Source organism: Balaenoptera acutorostrata, chromosome 16 (assembly GCF_949987535.1).
Source record: "Balaenoptera acutorostrata chromosome 16, mBalAcu1.1, whole genome shotgun sequence".
NCBI classification, from domain to species: Eukaryota; Metazoa; Chordata; class Mammalia; order Artiodactyla; family Balaenopteridae; genus Balaenoptera; species Balaenoptera acutorostrata.
The window spans coordinates 6,785,653-6,812,778 of record NC_080079.1 but is presented as its reverse complement, the minus strand read 5'-3'; the positions used below and the strand labels follow the sequence as shown (position 1 = coordinate 6,812,778).

The following is a 27,126-nucleotide window of genomic DNA, read 5'->3' as shown; positions in this document are numbered from 1 at the left end:
AAGCATCTCTTTGAAACTGGGGGCAACAGGGATCACCTACAGTTTTCCTTAAAAAAGGAACAGTAAATGGAAATGCCCATGATTTAAGATGTATAATGTGTCACTGGATAGTCTCTTTATTTTAGTGTGTCATTTAAAAAATTTTATTTAGTGCATATAAAAACACTTTGTAAAGGCTGTGACAGGGTTGACTATGATTCCACTGTCTCATTTCTATTTTTCTCCTAAGATTGGAAGTTCTTCAACAGTGAATTCTACCAGAGGTGGGGCCGAGGTGAGCCCAACCCTCCTTCTTAGATGGGAAGTCACCACTGTAACTTCAAAGTCAACACAAAGAGTCTAAAATATTTGGTTTGCTAAACATTATGTAGTTTTCAGGGTAAAAAACTGTTATTCACTCGATTGTCCAGATGTGAAATCATGTATTACAGAAAAGAAACCAACGTTTAAGGGTTTAAAAATTACTCCCAGCAAATTGTGATTAACATCCACTGAGCCTGCCCTGCATGTGTCACCTGTATGCCACAAGGATGGGGTGTCCTGAAGTGTAACTGAGAGCAGGGAGCACCTTCAAGGGGAGGGACATGACCGGTACGGACAGAGACCTAGTCTTTCAGTGTCAGAAGACAACTTTGAGGACATCCATTCCCAACCCTTTCCTGAAGAGTAGGAGACACGTTTAGGTGGCTGACTGATGCAGCACTCAATAATATTGGCTTACACATTAAGAAATTTTTTTCTTTTTCTATTCCATTCTAAACCTTATGTTTGAGCTGGGGAGAAAGCCCTGGGTTTGGTGATAGCGTGTCTAAACCTCTTAACACTTACTAACATCCCTTTTCAAAAATCCATGGGCAGGCCTCAGACAAGAAGTCTTGAAGAAGCAATGATGTTTGGGTGGAATTTAATCACTTTGGATTAGTTTTTTTTTTCCCCCACTGCATTTACTTTTAGGTTACTTTCTATTTATGACACGTGGTCTTGATTTTCTATGAGATGGAAGGGAGGAGTGAAGTGTGCACGTCAGGGATGCTCCAGACTTGGTAACTGCTCCAAGGGTACTAGCGTGGTGGTAGCGGATTTGGGAAGAGGCAGCACCCAGGGCACTTGGTGGGGTTACTTATAGAGATCATCTGTCAGAGTTGGTCCTCATCACATTCTCTGTACCAAGCAGTGAGTCGGATCTGAGTCTGTGCCAAAGCAAAAGGATTGAGAGTGCATGTTTACCTGGGCTGGGGGTCAGGGCAGTGCGCTAGGAAGAGGGCAACAGATGAACTGGGAACCCTCTCCCAGAAGCAGAGCTGGTGGCCACACCCCAGGCAGTATGTCCTATCTCTCACCCATCCTCATGCCAACAGTGTGAGAAGAACATACACACTGTTCACATAAAACCAAAAATCACTAAATGTTTGCACCACACTAGAAAGGCAAACAGACATAGCAATACCCGAGGCAACAAAATGGAGAAAAATAAGATATTAGAATAAGTAAAATTGTTATCAGACAGAAGTAAACATTGCATCCATAAATAAGAGCCAAATAGAGACCTTGAAGATTAAACTGTTGTTTGGTTATAGGACAATCTTAGTACACTGGCTAAATAGCAGAATGGGTCACTGAAGAGACAATTAGTAAACTGGAAGACAAAGTTTAGAGGCTCTTCCAGAATTCAGTGCAAATAGACAAGCAGATAGAAAATATAAAGGAATGCTGGAGAGTCAAGGAAGAGAGATCCAGATATTTCAATATCCATCTAAGAAGCATTCTAGAATAAAAAGGAGAAAATGGAAGCAAGAAAAAAAGAAATAATTGAAGAAAATTTTCTACAACTAAAAGAAACCCCCTCAAAATCATAAAATTAAAAATAAAAACCCGAGGATCCTAAAAGTGAAATATCCCACCCAGTTTCCAAGTATATATATCATGTAAATGTTAGACTTGATTAGCCAATCAACAAGCTAAGTATAATCTATATATAATTTTGTAGCCAGAAAAGGAGGCTACACACATTAAAATATAAACACACACACACACACACACACACACACACACACATGTGCACACGCATGTAAAGCTGGTAAAATTTGAATAAGGTCTGTGGATTGTACCAACATCAATCTCCTGGCTGTGATATTTGTGGTAGGTAGGATTCTAAGATGACCCTGTTGACCCTCATTTTTGTGTAATCCCCTGGATGTGAGTGTGGGCAGAACCTGTGAATATAATGCAATATAATTCCCATACTTAAGTTATATAGAAAAAGGGATTTTCCATATATAATTAAGGCCAAAGGGATTTTCCATACATAATTAAGGCCCCAAGTCCATTGACCTTAAGGCATGGAGTTTGCATTTCTGCCACGTGAGGTTACAGAGAGCACAAACACTCACCAAACACTGAACCTGCCCCGCCGTGATCTTGGACTTCCCAACCTCCAGAATTGTGAGAAATAAATGTTTATTGTTAATAAGCAAACAAACAAAAAAAGATATGGAGATCATCCTGGGTGGGTCAGATCTAGTCATATGATCCCTTAAAAACGGACTAGGGGCTTCCCTGGTGGCGCAGTGGTTGAGAATCTGCCTGCCAATGCAGGGGACACGGGTTCGAGCCCTGGCCTGGGAGGATCCCACATGCCGCGGAGCAACTGGGCCCGTGAGCCACAACTGCTGAGCCTGCGCGTCTGGAGCCTGTGCTCCGCAGCAAGGGAGGCCGCGATAGTGAGAGGCCCGCGCACCGCGATGAAGAGTGGCCCCCGCTTGCCGCAACTAGAGAAAGCCCTCGCACAGAAACGAAGACCAAACACAGCCATAAATAAATAAATAAATAATTAAAAAAAAAAAAAAATACGGACTGGACTCTTCCTGGTGAGAGAGGTCACAAAATGTGAGAGGGATTTGAACTCCATCACTGGCTTTGGAGCTGGAGGAGGCCACGTAGCAAGGAAAGCAGCAACTTCTAGGAGCTAAGAATGGCCACTGGCTGAAAGCTAGCAAGGGAGCAGGGATCTCAGTCCTACAACCACAAGGAACTGAATTCTCCCACAACCACGTAGGTTGAATTAGGACCCTGGAGCACTGGTGAAAGTGCAATACAGTCAACCCTTGGTTTTAGCTTGTGAGACTGAGCAGAGAACCCAGCCACAAGTGCCCAGACTTCTGACCTACAGAACAGGGAACTAGTAAATGGGTGTTGTTTTAAGCCACTAAGTTTATGGTAATTTGCTGCGCAGCAATAGAAAATTAATACACCCATTTACTATACTTATGCCAGATGTTATCATCAGGGAAAAGTGGGTGAAAGAGACACAGAATGTCTCTATACTATTTTTTTTACAATTTTCTATGAATCTATAATTATTTCAAATAAAAAAGGTTTTAAAATGGAAGATTGCACATTCTTTTCAAATACATGTAGAACAGTTACAAAAATTGACCATGTGTTAAGCCACAAGAACATTTAAAATTTTTCAGTAAGCAGAAATCATACAGGTCTTAATCACTGACCACAATGCAAAAATTAATCAATTAATAAAATATGGGCAATGAAAAATAACAAGAAAAAATAAATTAGAAAACACCCTTCTCAATAATTCTTGGATTAAGAAAGAAAACAATTACAAGCTACTTAAACAATCAAGAGAGGCCCATGATGTAGCTACACAGTGGCATTTGAAAGAAATAGCCTTACCTGCATTTACAAGAAAACAGGAAAGTCTGCAAAGAATTGAGTTATGCTTTCACCTTGAGAAGCTAGAAAAAAATCAAAATAAGCCCAATAACAGAATTAGTAAACATGAAAGCATAAATTATCAAGATCAAAAGCAAACAACAGCAACAAAAATGTAGTTTTGGTGAACAGAGCAAAGATATGTGAGCAACATACAGCATGTCAAAGGACAGGATGTAACTTTAAAGCATTAAAAAGACTATATTAAAACATCCAAAATTTTAAAATCCATATAAAACAGATGACTTCCTCAAAAACTAAAAATGTCCAAAATTAGGGAAAAAAGAAATAGAAACACCATACAGACCAATCTCCATAAAGTATATTGAAAATATTTTCAAAGATCCATACCTGGGGCTTCCCTGGTGGCGCAGTGGTTAAGAATCCACCTGCCAACGCAGGGGATGTGGGTTCGAGCCCTGGTCCAGGAAGATGCCACATGCTGCACAGCAACTAAGCCTGTGCACCACAACTACTGAGCCTGCACTCTAGAGACCGCGTGCCACAACTATGGAGCCCGCGTGCCACAACTACTGAAGCCCACGCACCTAGAACCCGTGTTCCACAACAAGAGAAGCCAGCGCAATGAGAAGCCCGTGCACCACAATGAAGAGTAGCCCCTGCTCGCTGCAGCTAGAGAAAGCTCGCGTGCAGCAAGAAGACCCAACGCAGCCAAAAATAAAATAAATTAAATAAAATAAATTTAAAAAAAAAAAGATCTGCATTTGTAAACAACAACAGGTCCAAGAGATTTCATGGCAATGGCAAATTCTATGGACATTTGCAATTTATATAAGCAGTGTCAGAGCATAGTAAAAATACATTTTAAAATCCTAAATAAAATATTTGCATATGAAGTCCTGAATTTATCAAAAGAACATTACATCATAAGCAACTAGAGTTTGTCTTAAGAATGCTAAAAGGGCTCAACATTAGAAAATCTATTAATATATGTTATTACATTAACAGATTAATATAGAAAATTTATATAATCATCTCAATAAATGCCAAAATACCATTTGCTATAATGTCACCTGATACATGAACAATAAGAACTACAACAAAACTCTTCAAATTATTTAATAATCTCAAAAAAAAAGGAGGTCCTAAGTAAGGCATGATATCCAGAAGCCATTAAATAGGAGACTCATACATTTCACTGCATTATAATATATGCTGGGCTAAAATATGGTATACACCACACCAATGCAAGATGTTAATAACAGGAGAAACTGTGGGCGGTGGGAATAGGGGGGAGAGTGGGTATATGAGAACTGTCTGCTTTCTGTTCAATTTTTTATAAACCTAAAAGTGTTCTAAGAAATAAAGTCTATTAACATAAAATATATATGTATATGTATGTATATGTACATATATCAACAAAGAGGAACAAACAACAACAAACTACAGAAAACACTTGTAACGCATCTATCTCATGTTTTGTTAGTGAAATTGTAAGCTGAAGCATGGCCTCTTTTAGAAACTTTGAATTAAAATTAAAAATCCACGTGCTCTTTAGTTGAACAAGTTTATTTTTATGAGTTAACATATAGAAATACTCATAGATGAATACAAATGTTTACCTATAAATGTGTTTATTCCAGATTGATTGTTTATAGTAGGAAGAGGCTGAAACTGCCTAAATGGCCATCAAGATTATAGGGACTATGACATATCCATGAAATGAAATACCAGGCAGTCATGTTTTTGAAAAAGAAGTAGATTTATAAGCACTGATATGGAATGACATATTCAAAAGTGTAGTTGGTAGTGCTGTGGCAGAAAGCAACAGTGGCATGGAACCATTGGTGTTTGTTAAGGGTGTGTGTGTGAGAGAGAGACAGAGACAGAGACAGAGACAGAGACATAGAGAATCCATGCAGAGCCTACCTAGAGAAGGATGCACATAAAAAAATGTCAACAGGCAGATGAATGGATAAAGAAGATGTGGTTCATATATACAATGGAATATTACTCAACATAAAAAAGAATGAAATAATGTGGTTTGCAGCAACACAGATGGACCTAGAGATTATCGTACTAAATTAAGTAAGTCATACAAAGACAAATACCATATAATATCACTAATATGTGGAATCTAAAAAAATGATACAAATGAACTTATTTACAAAACAGAAACATAGTCACAGACATGGAAAACAAACTTATGGTTATCATAGTGAGGGAGGGATAAATTAGGAGTTTAGGATTAGCAGATACAAACTACCATATATAAAAAGCTAAATGACAAGGTCCTACTATATAGCACAGGGAACTGTATTCAATATCTTGTAATAAACTATAATAGAAAAGAATATGAAAAAGAATATACATATACATATAAATTTACATATGACTGAATCACTTTGCTGTACACCAGAAACTAACACAACACTGTAAATCAACTATACTTCAATTTAAAAAAATAATAACTTAAAAAAAATGGCGACAGAACCAGTGCTGGGAGAGAAAATGGGGACTGAAAGTCAGGGATGTGAGGAAATTATTTTTCACTGTTTATTTTTATTTTCTTTGAAATTTTCCCATGTACATATACTTAAAAATATATATCTTAGGGGGAAAAAAACCCAGGAAACTATGAATATAAGAGAATATTCTTAATTAGATAAAGGTTATCTATCTCAAACCCACAACAACAGTCAGACATCAGAGTGACACATTAGAATCAGTCCCATTAAATTCAGACATAAAATAAGGATATGTACTATTTGTGCTAATATTCAAACTTTACCTGATGCAATAAGATGAGGGGGAGGTATAAATGCTAGAAATGATAAAAATTATCACTTTCACAAATGGTATAATTATCCACATAGAAAATCCAAAAGAATCAACTGAAAAATTATTCAAACTTTAAATTTTATTAGAATATTTTTAATTTATTTTAAGAAGTTTATCCAGGTAGTCAAATAAATATAAGATTCACATACAGAAATCAGTAGCTTTTTTTATGCATCAGACAAAACCAACCTAAAAGTGTAACTTAAACACACACACACACACATACACACATTCAAGAGAGCCACATTTCAAAATATACAGGACTAAACACAGAAAAGAAACATACCATACTTATGTAAAAGAAGTTATAAAGCTTTACCAAAGAACATAAAATAAGATTTGAATAAATGGGGAGATACACCATGGTATAAAGATGTCGATTCTCCTATAAATTAATATCTAAATTCAGGAAAATTCCTATCAAATTGCCAGTGGGTTTACTTGACAAGCTTATTCTAAAATTCATCTATAAGAAAAATATTTAAATAGAAACAAGAAAATTTTGATATAGAATGATGGTGACATTGCTCATTTAAAGGGCAATATAAATGACCCCTGAGTGGGAAAAGATGGCCAACTTCACTAATAATCAGAGAAATGCAAAATAAGAAAATACAAGATACCATTTTTTTGTCCTTAAATATCCTTAAATATCTAAAAGATAATTTGAGGGGGGAGAGAAACAGAAACTCACAGATACTGTTGATGGAAGTTTAATTGGTCCAGTCTTTTTTGAAGGTGGTTTGGCGGTGTTTATTAATACTCTGTGCATATGGGCCAACTTGGCACTAAGAAGGTAACTTTCAGAGATGACTACAGAGCACATTTAAACATGCACCCAAAGAGCCCGATAAAGCATGTTCAAGTAGCACCATGTCTGGCAGCCAAAAATTAGACATAATTCAAAGGCTCATTAGTCAGATAGTTTTTTAAAACATGGTACATCCATATTAGGGGATACAGTGCAGTAGTTTATTCATACTGACACTGCAAGAACTTCAAGATCGGTTATGTACTCCAAGAACATATGTACTGTGTAATACAGTTTATGTTCAAAATTTGTATGTATTAATAGCTATGCACATGCATCTGATTGTAAAAACACAGAATAAAAACAAATGGTTAGGGACTTCCCTGGTGGCGCGGTGGTTAAGAATCTGCCTGCCAATGCAGGGGACACGGGTTTGAGCCCTGGTCCGGGAAGATCCCACATGCCACGGAGCAGCTAAGCCTGTACGCCACAACTACTGAGCCTGTGCTCTAGAGCCCATGAGCCACAACTACTGAGCCCGCGTGCCACAACTACTGAAGCCTGCATACCTAGAGCCCATGTTCCACAACAAGAGAAGCCACCGCAATGAGAAGCCTGCGCACTGCAAGGAAGAGTAGCCCCCGCTCGCCACAACTAGAGAAAGCCCGCGTGCAGCAACGAAGACCCAACACAGACAAAAATAAATAAATTAAATAAACAAATTAAAACAAAACAAAACAAAACAAATGGTTACCTTACCTCTGGGGACAGGACAAGGATTAGAGATGTGGTGAAATCAAAGGGGACTCCTGCTTTCTCTGTTTGTTTGAAATTTCAAGATGAAAATGTAAGTCTATATTAATTATGTAATTTAAAACCTCTCCCCAAAGTTAATGTGGCAATTTCAAAATTTAAGCACATTTTTGTTTAAAACACATTCATTTAAAATGTGTATGTCATCATGTATCTTTATTTTATAAGGACCTGAATATTTTTCAACCTTATTAAAACCATAAAAATACTTTAAAGGTGGGGGAGTGGCAACATTACCTGTTGCCTTTCTGGTTTCTCTATATAAGGACTTTATGTTTCTTTATGTTATCACTGCAAGAAAACTTCACCTCAGCATTGAGGCACATACAGTCTATATTCTCTAATCCTAAACAAATCTTATGTCAAACCTCAGTGCTGGATCAGAAAATACATACTTTTAGAATGTGTGATGAAATAACAATATTGCAAAACTCATCAAGAATCTTCTGGAAGGGTTAGGGCTCCAGTGGAGAACCAGCCTTTTTGTTAATCATGAACCTTACTTTTGGATTCTTTTTCAGATACTCTGTATAGCTTTGCTGGGGAATAAATTTAAAAGTGTTCCATAACTCATTATAATGTCTTGGAAAGCGTCTGAAAATTGGGACCACCACAGCTTCCTGACAGACATATGATATTTGGTTATTTGAAAAGCCATCGAGACAAGATGGAACATAGTCACATGCCCAAAGATTGAAATTTCTTGAAATGTGTTGCCTTTTTTCTGGGGAGATCTTCTTACATCCCAGGCCCTGGAGAAGAATCACAAGAAGGTTAGGAGAAAAATATTCAAGGTCACACAGTTCAGATGTCTTTAGTAAAACCACCTTCGTGACACCCTATCTCTAAATGCACAGCATGACCACCCTTACAAGAGGCATCCTTTATCAACCTGTTGAAGGCTATAAATTGACGCTCACAAAATCCTGGTTCTCGCAGCCTTCCACTCCCACCAAGAGGACTGGACTTCTAGAGACATGGAGGGCAGAACCGGAGAGACCACAGCCTGGACTCCCTGGGACCCCAAGTAGGTTCTCTGCACCCAGGTGGCTCCTCAGCATATCCACCCCAGGTTGCGTCTCCAGCACTCAGTGGGATGGTTCTTACACCGAGAGATCCAAAGATTCTTTCCCATCCCAAAGGATTCCCAATGAAGAAAGCAGCACCTTTGGGTCTCTGATCACAGGTTTCCTCATCAACTCTTACTAAACTGGCCATTAGAAAATTTTAAATTACATATGCGCTTGCAATCTCTTTTCGTTGCCCGGTGCTTTGTTAACCACCACTAACCAGTGCTATCAGACTTTATTTTCTTCAGTGATGGGGAAACATCACCTCCGGAGAAAAGACAACTGCAGTTATTAGGACGTCCTTCTTTATATCATGTAAGCTCCCCATCCATTCCTTTGACTCCTCACAGATCCTGGCTCTGCCATTCAGAGACACACATAGGCAATCCGTCCTTCCCATGACAGATCTTCACAAGAAAGCTCACAAATGAGACAGTTTATGGGAAAGCACATTGATGAGCATGAAATTCACAAAAACCTAGGCAGAAGGAAGGCTGGTGCAGATTTTGAAAGCTACGTGGGACTCCGAGAATTTTATGCTTTTTTCCCCCCTGGTAACCTGTTATGAGGCTTTAATCTTGTTCCAATTTTGAGGTCAGTCCTCTATCTTCAACACGTCTCAGAAAATCAAGAGCCCTAATGTCGCTCATTTTATTAGCAACTTGGAGAGAAATACTCACAGAGTCAAGGTAGAATCCAGAGTTCTGAAAGCTGTGACGATTGTCGTGTACAGAGAAGGGGAAGTTGTTATTTACTGCTTGCTGGAAAAGAGCAAGGGAAGAGATAAAAAGGCACACATCAGAACCCCAGTATGCTTCCAGAACCGACCTATAGTGGCATGGAAGGAAGACGGAGGAGGCAAAGTGACCTCTAAGTAAGAATTAAACCCATCAGGGCTTCCCTGGTGGCACAGTGGTTAAGAATCCACCTGCCAATGCAGGGGACATGGGTTCAAGCCCTGGTCCGGGGAGATCCCACATGCCTCAGAGCAACTAAGCCTGTGCGCCACAACTACTGAGCCCACGCGCCACAACTATTGAAGCCCGTGCGCCTAGAGTCCGTGCTCTGCAGCAAGAGAAGCCACTGCAATGAGAAGCCCGTGCACCACAACGAAGAGTAGCCCCCGCTTGCCACAACTAGAGAAAGCTCGCGCGCAGCAACAAAGACCCAACGCAGCCAAAAATAAATAAATAAAATAAATAAATTTATTTAAAAAAAGAAGAATTAAATCCATCGACAGCGATGGCACACACGGCACAGGGTGAGGTCTTGGGTGTGTGCATCAGCTCAAGGCTTTGAAACTCAACCTTATTGCCAGCTTGCTGAAAATCATAAAAAATGCTCTTTAAAACATCTTATTGAGAGACAAGGAAGGGAAAGTCTGTAGGCATGGAATTGAAAGCTGGAAAAGAATTTTGAGGCCATCTTCTTCTTCTGCCCAATCAGGATCCTAGTAGACCAGAGCTCTCTGGTTCAGGGCGGCTAAATGTGAAGTTAACCCTGTTTCTCCCTCCGGCCACTTCATGTCCCTAAAGTTGTTCATGAACTGGCCAGCAAGGAAGAATGTGCATGTTAAGAACTCTGTCCATAGGGACTTCCCTGGCGGTCCAGTGGTTAAGACTTCGCCTTCCAATGCAGAGGGTAAAAGTTCAGTCCCTGGTCAGAGAGCTAAGATCCCACATGCCTCACGGCCAAAAAAAACCGAAAACATAAAACAGAAGCAATATTGTAACAAATTCAATAAAGACTTTAAAAATGGTCTACATCCAAAAAAAAAAAATCTTTAAAAAGAAAAGAAAAGAACTCTGTCCATAGAGGAGCCTAACTTTATTGTCTGGACCAGAGGTAGTTCCTTCTAAAGACTATTTGAGGTATCGTACTGACCAGTGTATGAGGTAGGATGCTACCAGAAGTTAGGGGTCCAGGGAGGGCAAGTGAGCAGTTCCCTCCGAGAAAGAGTTGTCTGGTGGCAGCGGTGCCACCCCCTTGAAGAGCCAGGGGGGCACATGGCCAGCTCTCAGGACTCACCTTCTCCCGCACTTTGTAGATTGGCGGTAGCTTCTCCTCCACTTGCCGAGATAAACGTGGACTATTGGACTCTTTTAACATCGTACGTGTGATGGATTCTGGTGTCTTTTGCATTAGTCCAATGTGAGGGAACTGGAAAAACAGCACACGCCTTGATTAAAACCAGACACATCTGAATCTCTAAGCCAAGTATCAGGGCTTCCTCTGTAAAGGGATTAAAATGCAATTTGGGTGCTTCTGGCATGCGATGGAAATGGCATAATTTTTGTAATTTTCAAGTATTCTTTCCAAGACAAAAAATATTGTCATGGCCTGAGGCCACCACTGCCGGTTGTTTCAAGTTACAGGGGCCACCCTGCTGCTCGGAGCCTGGAAATGTTTCCGAGGCCTGGTGAGGAGGGTGTGGCCCCTGGTGAGGGGGTTGATGTACTCTGAGGAGACAGTGTATTATTTGAGATCTTCCTTGTGGTAAGGGAGCTCTCTGCACTTGGGGCCAAGGATTCAGCCCATGTTCACAGGGGTGAGCCAACCTCCTGCAGGTATGAAGTGGACCTTAGGACACGGGGAAGGGGAGGAGAGAAAGGTCACGTTGAGTCTCCACGGAGAATGTAGAATGGTAGAGGGTGGGAAGATTATTTGGATGGCTGGGGGTGGGCTTTAGTATCTCTCTATGAACAGAAGGGAAGGAAACAGGACTGGGCCTAGGGAGGCAGTCCCAACAAAGGCCTGGACCAACCCCACAGGGAGCTCTAGACATGGGATGCCTTCTCAGAGTCAGCCTGATGGAGTGAGAGGACTGGGCCTTTGTGAGCCTTTGTCAATCAGTCACTGGGTAGAAGAGGACGGTGGGGACCCAGAAAGTGACCTTGGGGCAGCAGCTCTTTTCAGCCAAGGAATACCTAGGGGTGGGCCTCCCAAGCCACACTTTCAGCAGCAGCGCAAGTAGTCCATTCCCGAATTCCCCCTGAAGAGGGATGCGAGTGGTGCTTGACAGCCACTGTAGCTCACCCCAATTTTATATAAACAGCACCTCTTAAAAGCCACCCCAACAAAGTGGACTTTGAAGCAGGGATCTCAAGGAGAGGAATATGAATGGAAACTACAATACAAACAGAAGGCAAGACCCTGACTCTTAGCGAAAATTCCTGAAAAGGGAGGAAGCATAATGTGGTGGTGGGTCACAGAGAGTAGATCCAAACGCCCTGAGACCAATCCCAGCTCTCTCTCCCACGAGGTCAGCCTTCCGCAAGAGACAATTTTTCCAGGCCCCAGTTTCTTCATCTGTAAAATGGAAATAACAATACTTACTTGATAGGGTAGATGTGATTAAAGGAGAAAATGCACGCACCCAGAGAGTGTACAATAGCTGTTGGCAGGTTCTATTTTTGCTCACAGCTGTCCCCTCCCTTGTCACCAAACCCACTGTCACACCCAAAGTCAGTCTTTCCTTCTCTTTGGGATTATAATGGTATTGGCTAACACTGCCATTCTCTCCCATTCCTTCTCAAGTCATGATATAACTGCACATATAAGTAGGTTTTTGTTTAATTTCTGCACAAGAATGCATTTAGTATGCTACTATTTATGTCAAAAGGTAGAGAGATTATGTCATCTATGTGGTATACTTGGTGGGGCATTGTTGGCAGAGAAAAGGAGAACCAATCGTCCAGATGACACATAGCCTCAGAGAGATCTTGTAAACTCAGTGCTGAGTGGAAAGAAGAAACAAAATGAGATCTATAACCCAACACCATTTATGTAAATAAATAATCCATGCACACAAAACAACAATACATAATTTACAAGAACACATCTCAGTAAAAGAACTCCCATTAAACATGTGTGAATAGCTGCCTGTGGGGCGAGCAGAGTAGGAACCGGGATCAAGGGCAAGGAGACAACCACACAAACCAACACACCATCACGTGGACGGGCTCTTCCACGGCCGAGCGACAGGGTCACCTCGGAGGAGGGCACCAGGGAAGGAAGAACACTTTTTTTGCCGTAGTTTATATGTTTCTTAATGAAGCGCATCTATTAATTGTCTCGTTTTTCCAACGAAAATAATTGTATTTGTTTCTGATTAGAGTTGTAATACATGCTTATGGTTTTTAAAAGTTCAAACAATAAAGAAAAACATAAGGAAGTAGAATTCCCTTGAAATCCCATCACTCTTTCCCCTTAACTTTTTTTTTTATCTATTTTACTTTTCTTTTCTTTTCTTTTTTTTTTTAAATTAATTAATTTATTTATTAATTTTTGGCTGTTTTGGGTCTTTGTTTCTGTGCGAGGGCTTCCTCTAGTTGCGGCAAGCGGGGGCCACTCTTCATTGAGGTGCGCGGGCCTCTTACTGTCGCAGCCTCTCTTGTTGCGGAGCATAGGCTCCAGGCACGCAGGCTTCAGCAGTTGTAGCATGCAGGCTCAGCAGCTGTGGCGCACGGGCTTAGTTGCTCCGCGGCATGTGGGATCTTCCCGGACCAGGGCTCGAACCCGTGTCCCCTGCATTGGCAGGTGGATTCTTAACCACTGCGCCACCAGGGAAGTCCTCCCCTTAACTCTCTGGTGACCAACTTTGTCATGCATCCTTGTGCAACTGTACACCCATATATATGCATAATTTGCATATATAGGATCGTATTATAAATGTGGCTTCAAAAATTATAAATTTATAAAATTATAAATGTGACCTTTTTATTTATTTTTCTGATCTTCTCTGTTTTATTTTTTTATTTGAATTTTATTTATCTATTTTTTATATAGCAGGTTCTTATTAGTTACCTATTTTATACATATTAGTGTGTATATGTCAATCCCAATCTCCCAATTCATCCCACCATCCCCCCCAACCCCGCTTTCCCCCCTTGGTGTCCATACGTTTGTTCTCTACATCTGTGTCTCAACTTCTACCCGGCCAACCGGTCCATCTGTACCACTTTTCTAGATTCCACATATATGGGTTAATATATGATATTTGTTTTTCTCTTTCTGACTTACTTCACTCTGTATGACAGTCTCTAGGTCCATCCACATCTCTACAAATGATCCAATTTCGTTTCTTTTTACGGCTGAGTAATATTCCATTGTATGTATGTGCCACATCTTCTTTATCCATTCATATGTTGATGGACATTTAGGCTGCTTCCATGTCCTGGCTATTGTAACTGGTGCTGCAATGAACATTGGGGTGCATGTATCTTTTTGAATTACGGTTTTCTCAGGGTATATGCCCAGTAGTGGGATTGCTGGGTCATATGGTAATTCTATTTTTAGTTTTTTAAGGAACCTCCATAGTGGCTGCACCAATTTACATTCCCACCAACAGCACAGGAGGGTTCCCTTTTCTCTACACCCTCTCCAGCATTTGTTGTTTGTAGATTTTCTGATGATGCCCATTCTGACTGGTGTGAGGTGATCCCTCATTGTGGTTTTGATTTGCAATAAATGCCTTTTTATAATTTAATAGTAACTTTTGGTTTCTGTTTCCTTCCCCTTCTTGTCACCCCCACCAACACCCCAGATAACAGTGATAACAATAGTAATGACAATAGCTCTCGTATGATCCTTTACAAACACCCGTACCTACAAAAGGGACTTACACTGCTTTATAAAAATTGGACCATATGATACATACTATTTTACACCTTGCTTTTCTCACTTAACAATATACCCCAGAAATTTTTCAAAATCAACCTATACATTTCTAATTCATCCTGTATTATATATATTTTTTAATGTTTTTAAACAATTTTTAAGTAAATATAAATAATACAGAGGGCCTCCAGACTGAGAACCTTTCCCTTTTCCCCTCCTCCAATCTGATTTTCCAAGTTATGGAAAATCAGGCCAAGGTGGAGAGTTTTTCTACATCACGAAGGATCCCTCTCACCAGCTAAATGACAACTGACTTGAGTTCATTTGTATTCTGCAAGTCTGTGGACTAAATCACTGTAAAAAAATAAATGGCTCTAGCATTTTAATTTCACTCTTTTAAAATATATATTTAATGGCTATAACATGATAGCTGTGAAATAAACCCTTCTGTTAGATATTGTAGCCGTGAAATACAGCTTTTTAACTAGTTGGCAGTGAAATTTTTGCTGCATTCAATCACTCAGTGACTGAAATATTAAATAGGAAGGTGAAAGTGTCTGCAGAGAGCCTTTTCTACCTAGCAACAGCCAGGTTACCACCAGCAAGGTCAACTGCAAAATGACTGTCACCTCCAATGTGGCAATTAGTCTCCCAAAGGGGCTGCTGCTGACGCAAAGCCAACAATTTCTTTAATTTTCCCAACAAGTTACTTTGGGAAACTTCACGTCAGCACTATTCTCTTTACGCTCTTAGGTGCCGGCAGCAGAAAGGACCCACACCAAAGGCTCCCCACTTAAACTGGGCCCAGGTACTTTCCTGGGACACCAGTGGGAGATGCAATGTTCTTTCTCGATTTCTGCCTTATAACAGAACCCTGACTTTGTTTGGGGTGGCAACGTGGTTGGTTAAAAAATACCCCCCCAAACTCCCTTGCAGCTAAATTGGCCATGTGACCAGTTGAAACGAAAGCAGAAGTCTGTGGGTGGGGTTCGTGGGAAAGAGATTGTTTCCCCCAGAAAAAGGGGCCGACTTAGCTGACAGGTGCCTTCCATCTATTTATCCGTTGACTTTCCTCTCATTTACCTGCCAGAGTTGACACACTGCACTAAGGATGACAGGACAGGAGGCTGAAAAGAACCTGGGCCTTTGACAACGCCCTGGGGCATCTGTACCAGCCCTGAACTGCCTCCCTCTGGACTGATTGTTACTTGAGAAACACAGACCCCTGTCTGGATAAGGTACTGTAGTCAGCTTTTTATAATATTCAAACACAGCCCTAACTGATACTGTAGGTGATAAAAAGAGGCCAAGCTATTTAGTCTGAGAAGCTTACGTTGTCTCTTCCTAACCAATTAGTGTATGTAGTTCACGTTATTTCCCATTTTACTTTGGCTTCCAGGAAACTCAGAGTCAAATTTGATGTCCAAATAGCTACTGTTTAGGCCATATGGCCTGCATATCTATGTTACATACTTTCCCAGTCTCAGCCTCTTAAAGTATATTTAAACTGGTTCTGAATTCTTATTTTTATATACTTTACTACTTTATTGTGAATATTTTCCATTCATTACTTTAAATCTGTGAAATGGAGCAGGGTATACAAGAAAGAATATCAGTATAAATATGTACCCCTTGGAATCTGTGGGGGATTGGTTCCCCCCATCCCACCCTGTGGGTACCAAAATCCAAGGATGCTCAGGTCCCTTAGTTTCCCTTCGGTATCTGTGGGTTCTGCATGGTGGACATATATACATATATATATATTACATATATTATATATTATCTATATAATAGTTAGCAAGTATTGAGTGGTTACTGTGTTTCCATGCATTATACTAAGCACCTTTGTACGAATTATCTCATTAATCCCCACCATGGCCTCTAACCTTAGTATATTATGCTCCCATTTGACAAAGAGACTGAGATTTAGAAAGACTAAGTTGCTTAGGGTTTTTAAAGCCTTCAGGCGCAAATTTTCCAAGATGTTTTCCATTTTTCTTTTTCCTTTTAAACAAACAAATTTTTAAAAAAATTTTCTATGTATTACTGCTCTAGAAGAGGCTAGTACCACAATTTTCTCTGATACAACCAGTGGGGAAAAAAAAAGACAAAGGTAACCAGCCTCATGGAGTTTATATAATAAATTATATAGTATGTCAGAAGATAGATGTTATAGAAAAGAGAAAAAGCAGGGCACATACCAATTACTGCTTAGTGAACAGTCACAAGTTGCCAGCCTGCTGAGCGTTTTATACTCAGATTAATTTCATTTGGTCCTCCCAAGGATACTATGAGATTCCCATTTCACAGATGAAGGAGCTGAGGCTGGGTGAAGTGATTTGTCAGACGTCATACTATAGTAAGTAGCAGAAGTGGGATCCGAACTCAGTTCTGTGTCCTGACCACACCCACGTGACCGGAGAAAGATGAGAGAGGGCACCATTCTTCTTACCCATCTTCCATCCTTGTCTGAAGGTGGGTTGAAGCGTCTCCCTTTGGCCATTTTCTGCAGGAAGCTGAAGGGGGCTGAGGTTGGCTCGCTTATCCCTCCATCGCCTCATGAATTCTACACCTGGGAAGCCACTCCTCCTTGTTCCTGATCTTTAATTCTCAGCCTCTACCAGGAGGGGAAGTCCGGGAGTGGTCCCTGTTGTCATAGCATCAGAGCCCACCCATCACAATGGGGGAGGAGTGCGGGTCTTCCAAGCCCCCCAAGGGCTCCTGCCTCGGGTCCCTTGCAGCTGTCGCTCCCCAGTGTGTAAGCCTCCAGGTCCCAGGTGAGGAAGCCATACACACAGGTCACACAGGTGTGGACCAGACAGTCTTGAGACAATGGCGAACTCTGTACCCTCCAAATCCTCTGATGACTTCTGAGTTGAATATCCTCATGGTAACCATCTATTCCAACCTCTTAGTTTTCAGAGAAGTGAGTTGACTCTGCCTTGTCTACACCCAGCCAGGCCTCAGGCCTCCCCACGTGCTCCTTTCCTGGCCGCCTGCATGTCCCAGCTCACTCACTGTGACTCCCCTTACTGCCCACTGCTGAGGCCATGACGAAGCAGCAATCGTGAGTAGTTATTAAATACCAGGTGCTGTGCTGAGCGCTTTCACGTGTTTTACTTTTTCTCCATGAACCTTTGGGGTTTACAAGTGAGGAAACAGAGCCACGTACCCAGTGGAGGGGGCGCCGGGTCACGGGACAGCTCCAGGGCTCGCAAGCCTTTCGAGGGCCACCTGGCGTCTCCCAAGTTGCAGAGGTGGCTCCGGAGAGCTGGCCTTCCTCTGGGGGTCCGGACACTCAAGTCCTGCCTCACTTCTACTCAGTTACGTGACTTCTGCTTTTCTTTCCCCTCTTCCCTCCCTCCCTACCTCCCTTCCTTCCTTCCTTCTTTCCTTCCTTCCTTCTTTCCTTCCTTCCTCCCTTCCTTCATTTCTTTCCTTCCTTCCTTTTATAAATTCTGTGTCTTGACAATTCTCTTGGCTACTCCATGTGAAAATAAGAGTAAACACCAATGGGAGAATCTGTCCAACTCTCTTTTTTTTTATAAGAAATTGTGTCCTCAGATGCAAGAGGGAAGAGATATGGGAACATATTGTATGTGTATAACTGATTCACTTTGTTATAAAGCAGAAGCTAACACACCATTGTAAGGCAATTATACTTCAATAAAGATGTTTAAAAAAAAAAAAAAAGAAATTGTGTCCTCAAGCCCCTCTTCCCCTAATCATCGGCGAGGGTGTCCTAACAAGAGTTGCCGGGTTAGTGATATGGGACCTCTCCTCTGGCCAGCACCGACGGCCCAGAGAGGTGTGTTCCTGGATGAGATGCCTGAGGTGGAACACGGACTGAAACTGAGCAGGTGTTAGTAAACATCTCCACTTACAGATGAGGAAAGGGAGTCTCAGAGAGGTGGAGGGACTCACCCATAGTCACATAGCTAATTTGTAGCAAAGTCTAAACTAGAACCCAGATGTACTGAGGCCAATTTCAATGCCAGCATCAAACAGGATTCGTTTCACTGCACTTCCCTGACCACATTAAATTATTGGGCAGTGAATTTTCTAGGATTGCTTTTAACCCCCTTTCTTTAATCTGCATGAAACTGGGCCTCTTAGCCATGATCCCTCCCCACTGTGAGCTCTGGCAGGCCAGGGGTCAAATGACTGCCATCATGTGCTCCTCCGGTGGCCCTCCCTCCCCAGTAGATGTCATGCCAGGGAGCTCTGCACAAATGGAGGGGAAGGATGAGTGCAGAATGCTGCTTCTCCCACATCAAGAGACTGAAAGTAAAGCAATAAGGAGGCAGGGAGCCGAAGACTGAGACTAAAAACCTAGAAACAGTGCCATTTCCAAACCATAGTATTTCACAGACATTCCCTTTGTCTCCACCAATGGAGCAGAAAATCCTTTAGATCTAAAATCTCGTTTCTAAATATATTCTGCATCTCCTCTGTATTTAGTCTTATGCTCTATTAAACAAGGTATACAATCACTGGTCAAGGTGTATTCCAATTTTCCCCTTTTGAACGATTGTTTAAAATTCTAAAAAATTTGTCCAAGAAAATCAAAAGCAAATAAAGAAAACCCGGCCAGGAAAAATGAAATCCAATTTTTCTTCAGCTAGGATTTCCTAGCTGCAGATTGGGGTGCGGTTGTTCAGTGTTGATGTTATTCTTTTCAGAGGTTTGAATTACTGAGCTGAACTTGGAGACCCATTCTGAAAACCAGTTCTGTAGCACTCAGGGCACTAAGATCACTGGGGCTGAGAACACCGGGGGGTCGAGCTCCATCCTGCTTTGGGTCTTTGCATGAGCTGGGCCCTGCTCGGAATGCAGTGTTGCAACACAGCCTGTTAAAGGGAGCTGCAAAGGCAGTGCTGAGACATGGGCGTGTTCATTCAACAAATACTGACGGAACACCCACTACGTGTCAGCACTGTGTTCAAACAGTGGTAAGACAATCACCAAAATCAGTTTTTCATAAGTAGTAAATCATGGATTTGCCAATACATCAGATGACTAGGACCCCCAATTATTGATTAACCAAAAATTATTTTCGGTGAGCTATCTACAACATTTGTATCTAACTGTTCCACCCAATGTATTTTTCGAAATGACAGCTGTTGTGTACTTTGACTTTTAGATCTTTTACATCTGAAGTGTTAAGGACCTTATGAAAAGCAGCTGTGCCTGTCTCCTCCACGTGTTTTCAGCGCACTGTGCCATTCCTTGTTTTAATCAGCAATTTGCTGTCTTTGGTGGGAGAGAAAGTGGTGGAACCACGGGTGTGTTTTCACACACGCATCGGCCACGTGCCCACGTGTGCTGCCCGCACAACTCTCAGACCTGCACACACAGGCATGCTGCAGTTCATCATGCCACCAAAAGTTTCACCTCCACCTTCACGTCCACAAATCCCGGACGACTTAACTTGCATATGGGAAAAGCCGAGCCATCTGCACGTAAAGTGTTGAGCATCTGAGAAATTCTCAGGCATCTGAATTATAAAACACATTTTCTTTTCACCCTGCAAGGTAAACTATCTGGATTCTTTCTGCAAATAGCAACAGAATTGAGGTGACTCAATTGTACGTTTTTATTATGGTTCATGATTCGTATGGAACTCATGGAAATTACAATGGATGCACAACCCATTTGCACATCATCTTGAAAAGTACTCAGGCATCTGTCATGTGAAGCACATTTTTTGTTTGTTTGTTTTACCCTACGTTGCAAACTATCTGGAAAATTAACTGCATCTCTCTCCCTTCCACTCAAGAAAACAATTCCTGGATCAAGACAAGTAAGACGAATTGAAAGACAAGGAGGAGAACTTGACCAACCTGGAAGTTTGTTCAGTTGAAAGGTAGAAACAGTAACATTTATAAAAACGCTTGACTCTGCTGACACGCATGAGTTGGTAAAGATGTGAGACATTGCCCAGGTAATGACAATTTTTGATAACCTTGCTGAAACGTGAATTGCTATAAACTTTTCAAATCGTGTCTTGAGAAGCTTTTGGTTCATTGATAACTTGGAGAATTGGTCGCTCAAAAAATTGCTGCAATCTAGCAAATTGTACTGGACACAGTGAAGGTCACAGTAGATACTGTCACTGTCCTCACGAAGCTGGCTCTCTTGTGGGGAGACAGACGTACCACCCAGATAATTGGTTATAGTTATGAGAGGTACTGGGTGCTCAAGATCATGTGACAGTGGGACCTGCATGAATCTGAAGGGTGACCAGGAAGGTGATGGGGAGCACGTGCCAGGTGGATGGAGAGCCCGTCAGAGGCCCTGATATTGGGTGGAGCTTGACTCACTCAGGAACCAAAAGGAGGTCAGAGGACCACGCAGGGTGGAGATGATAGAGGAAAAACTAGAAGGCGGGCCACTCAGGGCCTCCAGGCCATCCGAGAGCTGTGGACAGGCACCTTGCCCTTTGTGACCTTGACCAGCTGGCCAGTGTCGGTAGCAGACAGAGACTTGAGGAACAGGTAACAACAACACACCAGTTGAAAACTTTGGCTTTTTTAGAAAAATCACCTTTGAAATAAGACTCACCCTTAGGATGCAGCAGGCGTGCCGAGTTTATTCTTTCTCCAAATTCTGAAAAAGACAGGCAGAAATGTTTAGTTTGATTTCCATTTCTCCACTGGATGCATTTATTATTCCTATTTTCACTTCTGTGTTTCCGTGTTTGTTGAGGTTTACGTGAAGACTTGATGCTATTGTTTCCACCCCCTGGAAAGACAGCAGCTTTTGTCCTCTCACAGTTTGAATGGGACAGTCCTCTGAAGACACAGAATAAAAGACAGCAGTAATTACAAGTGTGGTTCAGAACGGAGAGCACTGGAATGGAAAATGCCAGCCTCCACAATCGTAAAGCAAAACAGCCAAATAAATATATATTTTTCAGCTGAAGAGGAAATGAACAGTGCCTTGGAACGTGATGGTAAGTTCATCTCCATCCCACGCAGGGAGAAGAGAGAGGAGGCGAGGTCCCTCAATGAAGAAGAGATCTGTAGGTCTTTTAAAATCTCCTCTCTCCTCTTACCGTGTACCATAAAATATAACGGCGATTTCATCAACTTGGCAGCAAACTGTGAGCTAATAGAAGAGCCTTGTTACAAAGATAATAAGAAGACAAAGTCATAAATGACAGACGTGGGCTGAGTCCTGACGTTAGACCCCAATTTCTCCAGCTCGACTGGGATCCGATGTTCATCAATTCAGTTAATCGTGTGGATGACCACCAATTTGTCCTTTCTTGCTTGCTCTTTCTTCACATTCCAGGGTATTTCTGTCCACCGGGGGTGCCCTGAAAAGGCAAATAGGAAATGTACACAGCATCTAGGCTTGCGATGTTGCCTTCGCAAGGTCTTTTTTTCCCTACTTCCTTCTAAGTTGGCTGTGAGGTAAGGAACCTTCCCACCACCAAGGCCTCACTGCTCCAGGTGTGGTCCTTGGACCAGCAACCCAAGCACCACTTGGGAGTTTATTAGAAATGCAGAGTCTCAGGCCCATGTCCAGACCTACTGAATCCGAATCTGCATTTTAACAAGATGCCCGGGTGATCTGTGTGCACATAAAGTTTGAGAAGCACCACCCTGGAGAATCTCAAGGCCCTGGTTGGTGCTTGAGACTTTCTTGGTCTTTCTGTGAAAAGACAGAGGACTCAGGGCACCCGTGGGCCCATTTGACCTTGTACCTACAGAGAAGAATTGCAGCCTAATTCTTGGACAAGGTTCACTGTCCTTTTAGACTTTTAAAGATTTGGAAACTCAAGTAGGAGGCTAAAAGAGTTTACATCCTATTTACCTAGGAGGTTTTCCCTTCGGCGCTTAAAACCTTTTTAGAAGGCATAACACCGACCTCAGTGTGCCTGATATGGAAGTAGGGAAGTAGAGAAGGTTTTCCCCCAGAGGACCCTGAGACACATGCTGTTTCTTTGCACAGTTATATAAACAGGCTGCAGTGTGGTTGTCTTAACGTTTCATTTAGATTCCTACCCCACTGATTCAACGGTGGCTCAGGCAAATGATAGTAAACCAAACTCATGGTTCCGCCATGCCACGGTCCAGTCGTTTTGACGGTGGGAGAATGACCCCATCAGGGCTGTGCGCCTAATTAAGTACCTGGTCAATAACCCGCTCCCACTGGACCAAGCCATTTGCTTTCTCCACTGTGGGAACAAGATCAAACTGGGCAGTGAATGTGGTCAGTTCATGCAGGAAGAACTCATATGAGGTGAGGACGGATTGATTGGAATTAGTTATTTCAGAACCAGTGCTGGAGATGGCAGAGAGATAGCGCTTTCCTTCCTCGGGTGATTCCAATCCTCCTTCACAAAGGTGAGACAAGGACCACGTCCAGCACACCAGGGGCACACGCATGTGGACCATTTAGAGCAAGCATCCTAATGTGCAGGCGTGTATCTCTCCAGGGAGGGCTCAGAAATTTGGGAACAGACCGTCGTTGGTATGTTGGTATGCACACAGCTCACGGCTGCACGAGGTCTCTAATTGTTTTGCAGTGAGATAAGAACCCTCTGTTTTATCCGAAGTCTCAGGACAGCTTATTGACTGCACTGTCTAGCTGTACAGCACATAACAGCATTGTTAGGGGAAATGTCAGCAAAGGCACTGAAGGGTGGAAAAACATGAAATCAGATTTCTCACATGACGAGGGCTTGGACAGTTGCTGGGCTTTGGCTCCCACTGAATGGGGCCGAGGATTCTTTTCAGGCTGATTCGATCAGACACCGCATAGCGTTTGTCCAGCCAACCCACCGCGCAGTTAACACATTTTAACAAGTCACCTCCTCTTCCTCCTCCCAGAAAGAGGTCTGGAACGGGCGGACACTTTACCAGTCGCTTCACAGAGAAATCATTTTCATAACATCCCGAGCCTCCTAAGACTTCATGTTGTATTCTTACATCAGCCATCTGCTAGGGTAGACGCATCCATACGACATCTTCTTCCGCTGGCACAATTAAAAGAGATTCTCTCCGTTCGAACCTTGTGTTACATTTACATTCAAAGTTACGTTGCTCTCTCTTTGCCCTTGCCATCAAGGAATTGTGGGAATTCAAGTTAAGAGGCTTTTAATGGTTCTGTGATAACTGTGATTATAAACTGTGAATCAGGTTGCGGGAGCATCGAAGTTCAGCTGCATCTCAGGCAAAGACGTCACCGTTGCTTTTGATCCTCGGTTGAAATTTGGTTTCCAGTGTTCAGACGCCACCATTGTAAAAAAATAAAAAATAAAAGCCACCTCATTTGCTTTACAATTGCTTTGATAACAATTTTAAAGCCTTTAAACGCACATTTTCCTTTTGATATATTAGCAGTATTTAGAAACACATCCTGTTGCTAAAAATTAAATTTCAAAGGCTACAATTGTATTTCCTGCTTCCTTTTAGATGCTGGGTTTATTTAAAACACATGCAACATGTTAGGCACGTGTGCGCGCACACACACACGCACTCACACGTACTCACACGCTGCCTTCAACATTTCACTGCCAAATATTTAGAAATAAATTTTTACTGAGTTCTCTGAACATGTAATTACTGCTTTGAGGCTAGTTAATGAAAATATACTTTTCTTTGAAACATGTTGGCTCTACTAAATGAGACTTTCCTTGTGAGTCCATAGATGAATCGATGGTGAGCCTCCTTGAAAAAAAGAGGCATTCTGATCATTGTTGCCAGATGTCTCAAGCAAGCCTGCCAAGCTGGGGCCAGAAACACAGCCTTAAAATAGTAGGCACGGAACTGCACCATCAGCCAATTAGGGCCCTTAGAGCAAATTAGCTCTCATTTCCCATTGGCCAGAGCAGCTGGGACTTGTGCACGGACAGCCCGGGAACATTCCAGTGAGCATCTCCTACTGTGGCCAACTGTTGCTGGCATCTGAAAAAGCCGCAGAGAACAGTCAGACCCCAGTTTTAAAAAACTGCCTTGCTGAAACACCTCAACTCACTTCCCAATAAGATCCCCATGGCCATCCCTGGAGAGCAGGGCATTGTCTAAGGCAAAATAATCCCTGTGGGTAGAATAGTTCCAAATGGCAAAGCCCTCACAAAGTTGGCCCCTAGAGAGAAGGTCTTACTCTCAGGTAAGAGAGCCCTTACCTACAGGCCATCCTTGAGGAGAAATCAATGAGGTTGGTTCAGTGGGAAATCCACAAGAATGGAAGCTGAGTGATCGAGCAACAGACAGTACATGATCTCCAGTTGGAGGTTGCATTCAACATCAATTTTAAAAGAGACATTTGAACAAAAAGCCATGGGAAGCATCGAACCCTTAAAGACCAGTTCATCTGTAAGGAACAAAGGACCACTGAAGCAGAAAGTCGCATCTACAAAGGTCAGCTCTTGGCAACATATACCCCACTGGGCAGCCAGGAGCACTTTAGACACTGTCCAGCGATGCTGCCAGCACTGACATCAGGACCAATAATTAAGAAATTACTATTGGCAGCAAAGAGTGATTTGGTTGCAATAGCTCTCCAAAAGCCTTAAAAATATCCATGTTTGTGATCCAGTAATTTTACTTCTGAAAATTTACCACAATACCCACATGTTTGCACAAAGATGTATCCCGAAGTATGCTCATTATACTATTTGTTAGAGAAAAAAAAAATCGAAACATAAAGTTGAACCCAATGCAGTCATGAAAAACATAGAAGAATGACAACAGAAAAATGTTTACATTGCATTGTACAGTCAAAAAGAAAGGTAAATACTTCTACAGGATGATCCTCTTTTGTAAAAATGTACATACGTATTCATGGAAAGTGGAAAGTTACACTAAAATTTTAGAATTAATTGAATTTCTTTTTTTTCTTCATTGAGCTTTTCCAAATTTCCATAATGAGCATGTCTTGCTATCATGGTAGGAAACAAAGCTAAAAGAATTTAAAAAGAAGGTATAGCAAAGCAAGTAATGCACGATCAATGTCTTGCAACAGTTCAGGCCCGGACAAGGAGAAGGGCATGTAAATTAAGCTATAAAGTATACAGAATCCGTGATGTCTGCTTAGAGCAGAGAGAGCTAGACTGACTATGGTCAAATCATGAATTTACATGTGTTCCAGGAAAGTGTTTTACAGGCAATCCTCCACATTGCGTTAGGTGCTGAAGGTACCACGGTCAATTATCAGTGGTTCATACTCTAGAGGGCCCACGGCCTGAATGAGGAATGCGTCCACACTTCCAAAGAAGCATTTCATTCCACCCTGGTGGCAGGCAAAGTTCCCCCGTCAGCTCTAGTGGAATCCACCTTAATAAGCTTTGCATTATGGAAAGTAAAATCATATAAAGCTTAAAGTCAGCAGCAGCATGACCCTTGGCCTTAACCCAGACTTTTAAGAGTAAGACCTTGAAGTCAAACAATGAGGAATAATGCAGTTCCAAGTTCCAGCAGTAGCTCTGGAAGCTCTCTAGCTGCTGAGATCTTTAAGCAGGAATGCTAAGACATGCTCAAACGTCTTCACGGGCTCTTATGAACACAATCTGAAACTTTCAGTGCTTCGCATCCTCAGGAATCAGACCCCAAAAAGGTAGATCAGGTCAATTTGGGATACCCCTCCTCTCCACTACTGAAAAGCTTTTGCCATGATTTCTTTGATACAAGCGTTAATTTTTATAGTTAATAGATCACCTGACAGACTTCCACCTGACAGGGGGTTAAGGCAGGCCCCAAGGGCACTGGCCAAGTGATCAAGGCCAAGGCTCAGTCCTAAGGACCAGAGTTGATAACTTCCATATTTGATTTATTCCATTATTAATCACCCTATCAATATCATTAACATAAAGTAACATATTTCTCTGTTAAACAAAATAGGCATTTTCATCCTGCATCTTTGTTGACCATGTTTTCTGGATTTTAGTGCAGTTGGACTCTTTGGTCTGAAAATATTGCCAACCTCTGTTCTAACCCAATCCAGTGGAGTAAAACAGAGTTTTTAAAAGTGTGTCTTGAATTATCTGTTGTGTGTTCTCTAAGTTGTACAGTAAAGCAAAAGCCACCTGAATGCTAGTACCTCAATATTTCTCTGTATTTCTCAATATTCTCAATATTTCTCTGCAGGACAAAAATTCCAACATTTAGAAATGTATAAGCAGTGGCAAAAACCCTGGGGAAACCCACCCAGGGATGGCGTCTGGAGGCAGCGTTGGCCGGTGGGTGAGAACACAGCATGGGGTGCTTGCACCCCAGCACCACTACTTACTTGGTGTGTGATCTTGAGCAAGTTACTTAATCTCTTTGTGCATCAGTTTTTTCACCTGTAAAATGGAAATAAAAAACTAGTACCTACCACTTTGGGTTATTA

At 41.8% G+C, this 27,126-nt stretch overlaps 1 protein-coding gene across 5 annotated transcripts in view; it reads right to left on the bottom strand.

Annotated features, from left to right (window-relative positions):
* Positions 1-6,691: 6,691 nt before the first annotated feature.
* TEX36 (testis expressed 36) overlaps positions 6,692-27,126 on the bottom strand; it is a 50,371-nt gene continuing 29,936 nt past the window's right edge. Inside the window, exons 8-13 of one of the 5 annotated variants that reach the window (XM_007173285.2) lie at positions 27,025-27,079; positions 21,349-21,393; positions 12,324-12,474; positions 11,194-11,325; positions 9,846-9,926; positions 6,692-8,847 (exon numbers count right to left, since the gene is read on the bottom strand). In XM_007173285.2, coding sequence (XP_007173347.1) covers positions 8,551-8,847; positions 9,846-9,926; positions 11,194-11,307 — 492 coding nt within the window. In that variant the 5' untranslated portion in view covers positions 11,308-11,325; positions 12,324-12,474; positions 21,349-21,393; positions 27,025-27,079 and the 3' untranslated portion in view covers positions 6,692-8,550. Of the gene's footprint in view, positions 8,848-9,845; positions 9,927-11,193; positions 12,475-17,236; positions 18,099-21,348; positions 21,394-21,498; positions 22,106-27,024; positions 27,080-27,126 lie in introns of those variants that run through there. The other 4 variants (XM_057531330.1, XM_057531332.1, XM_057531331.1 and 1 more) reach the window with 4 other exon arrangements.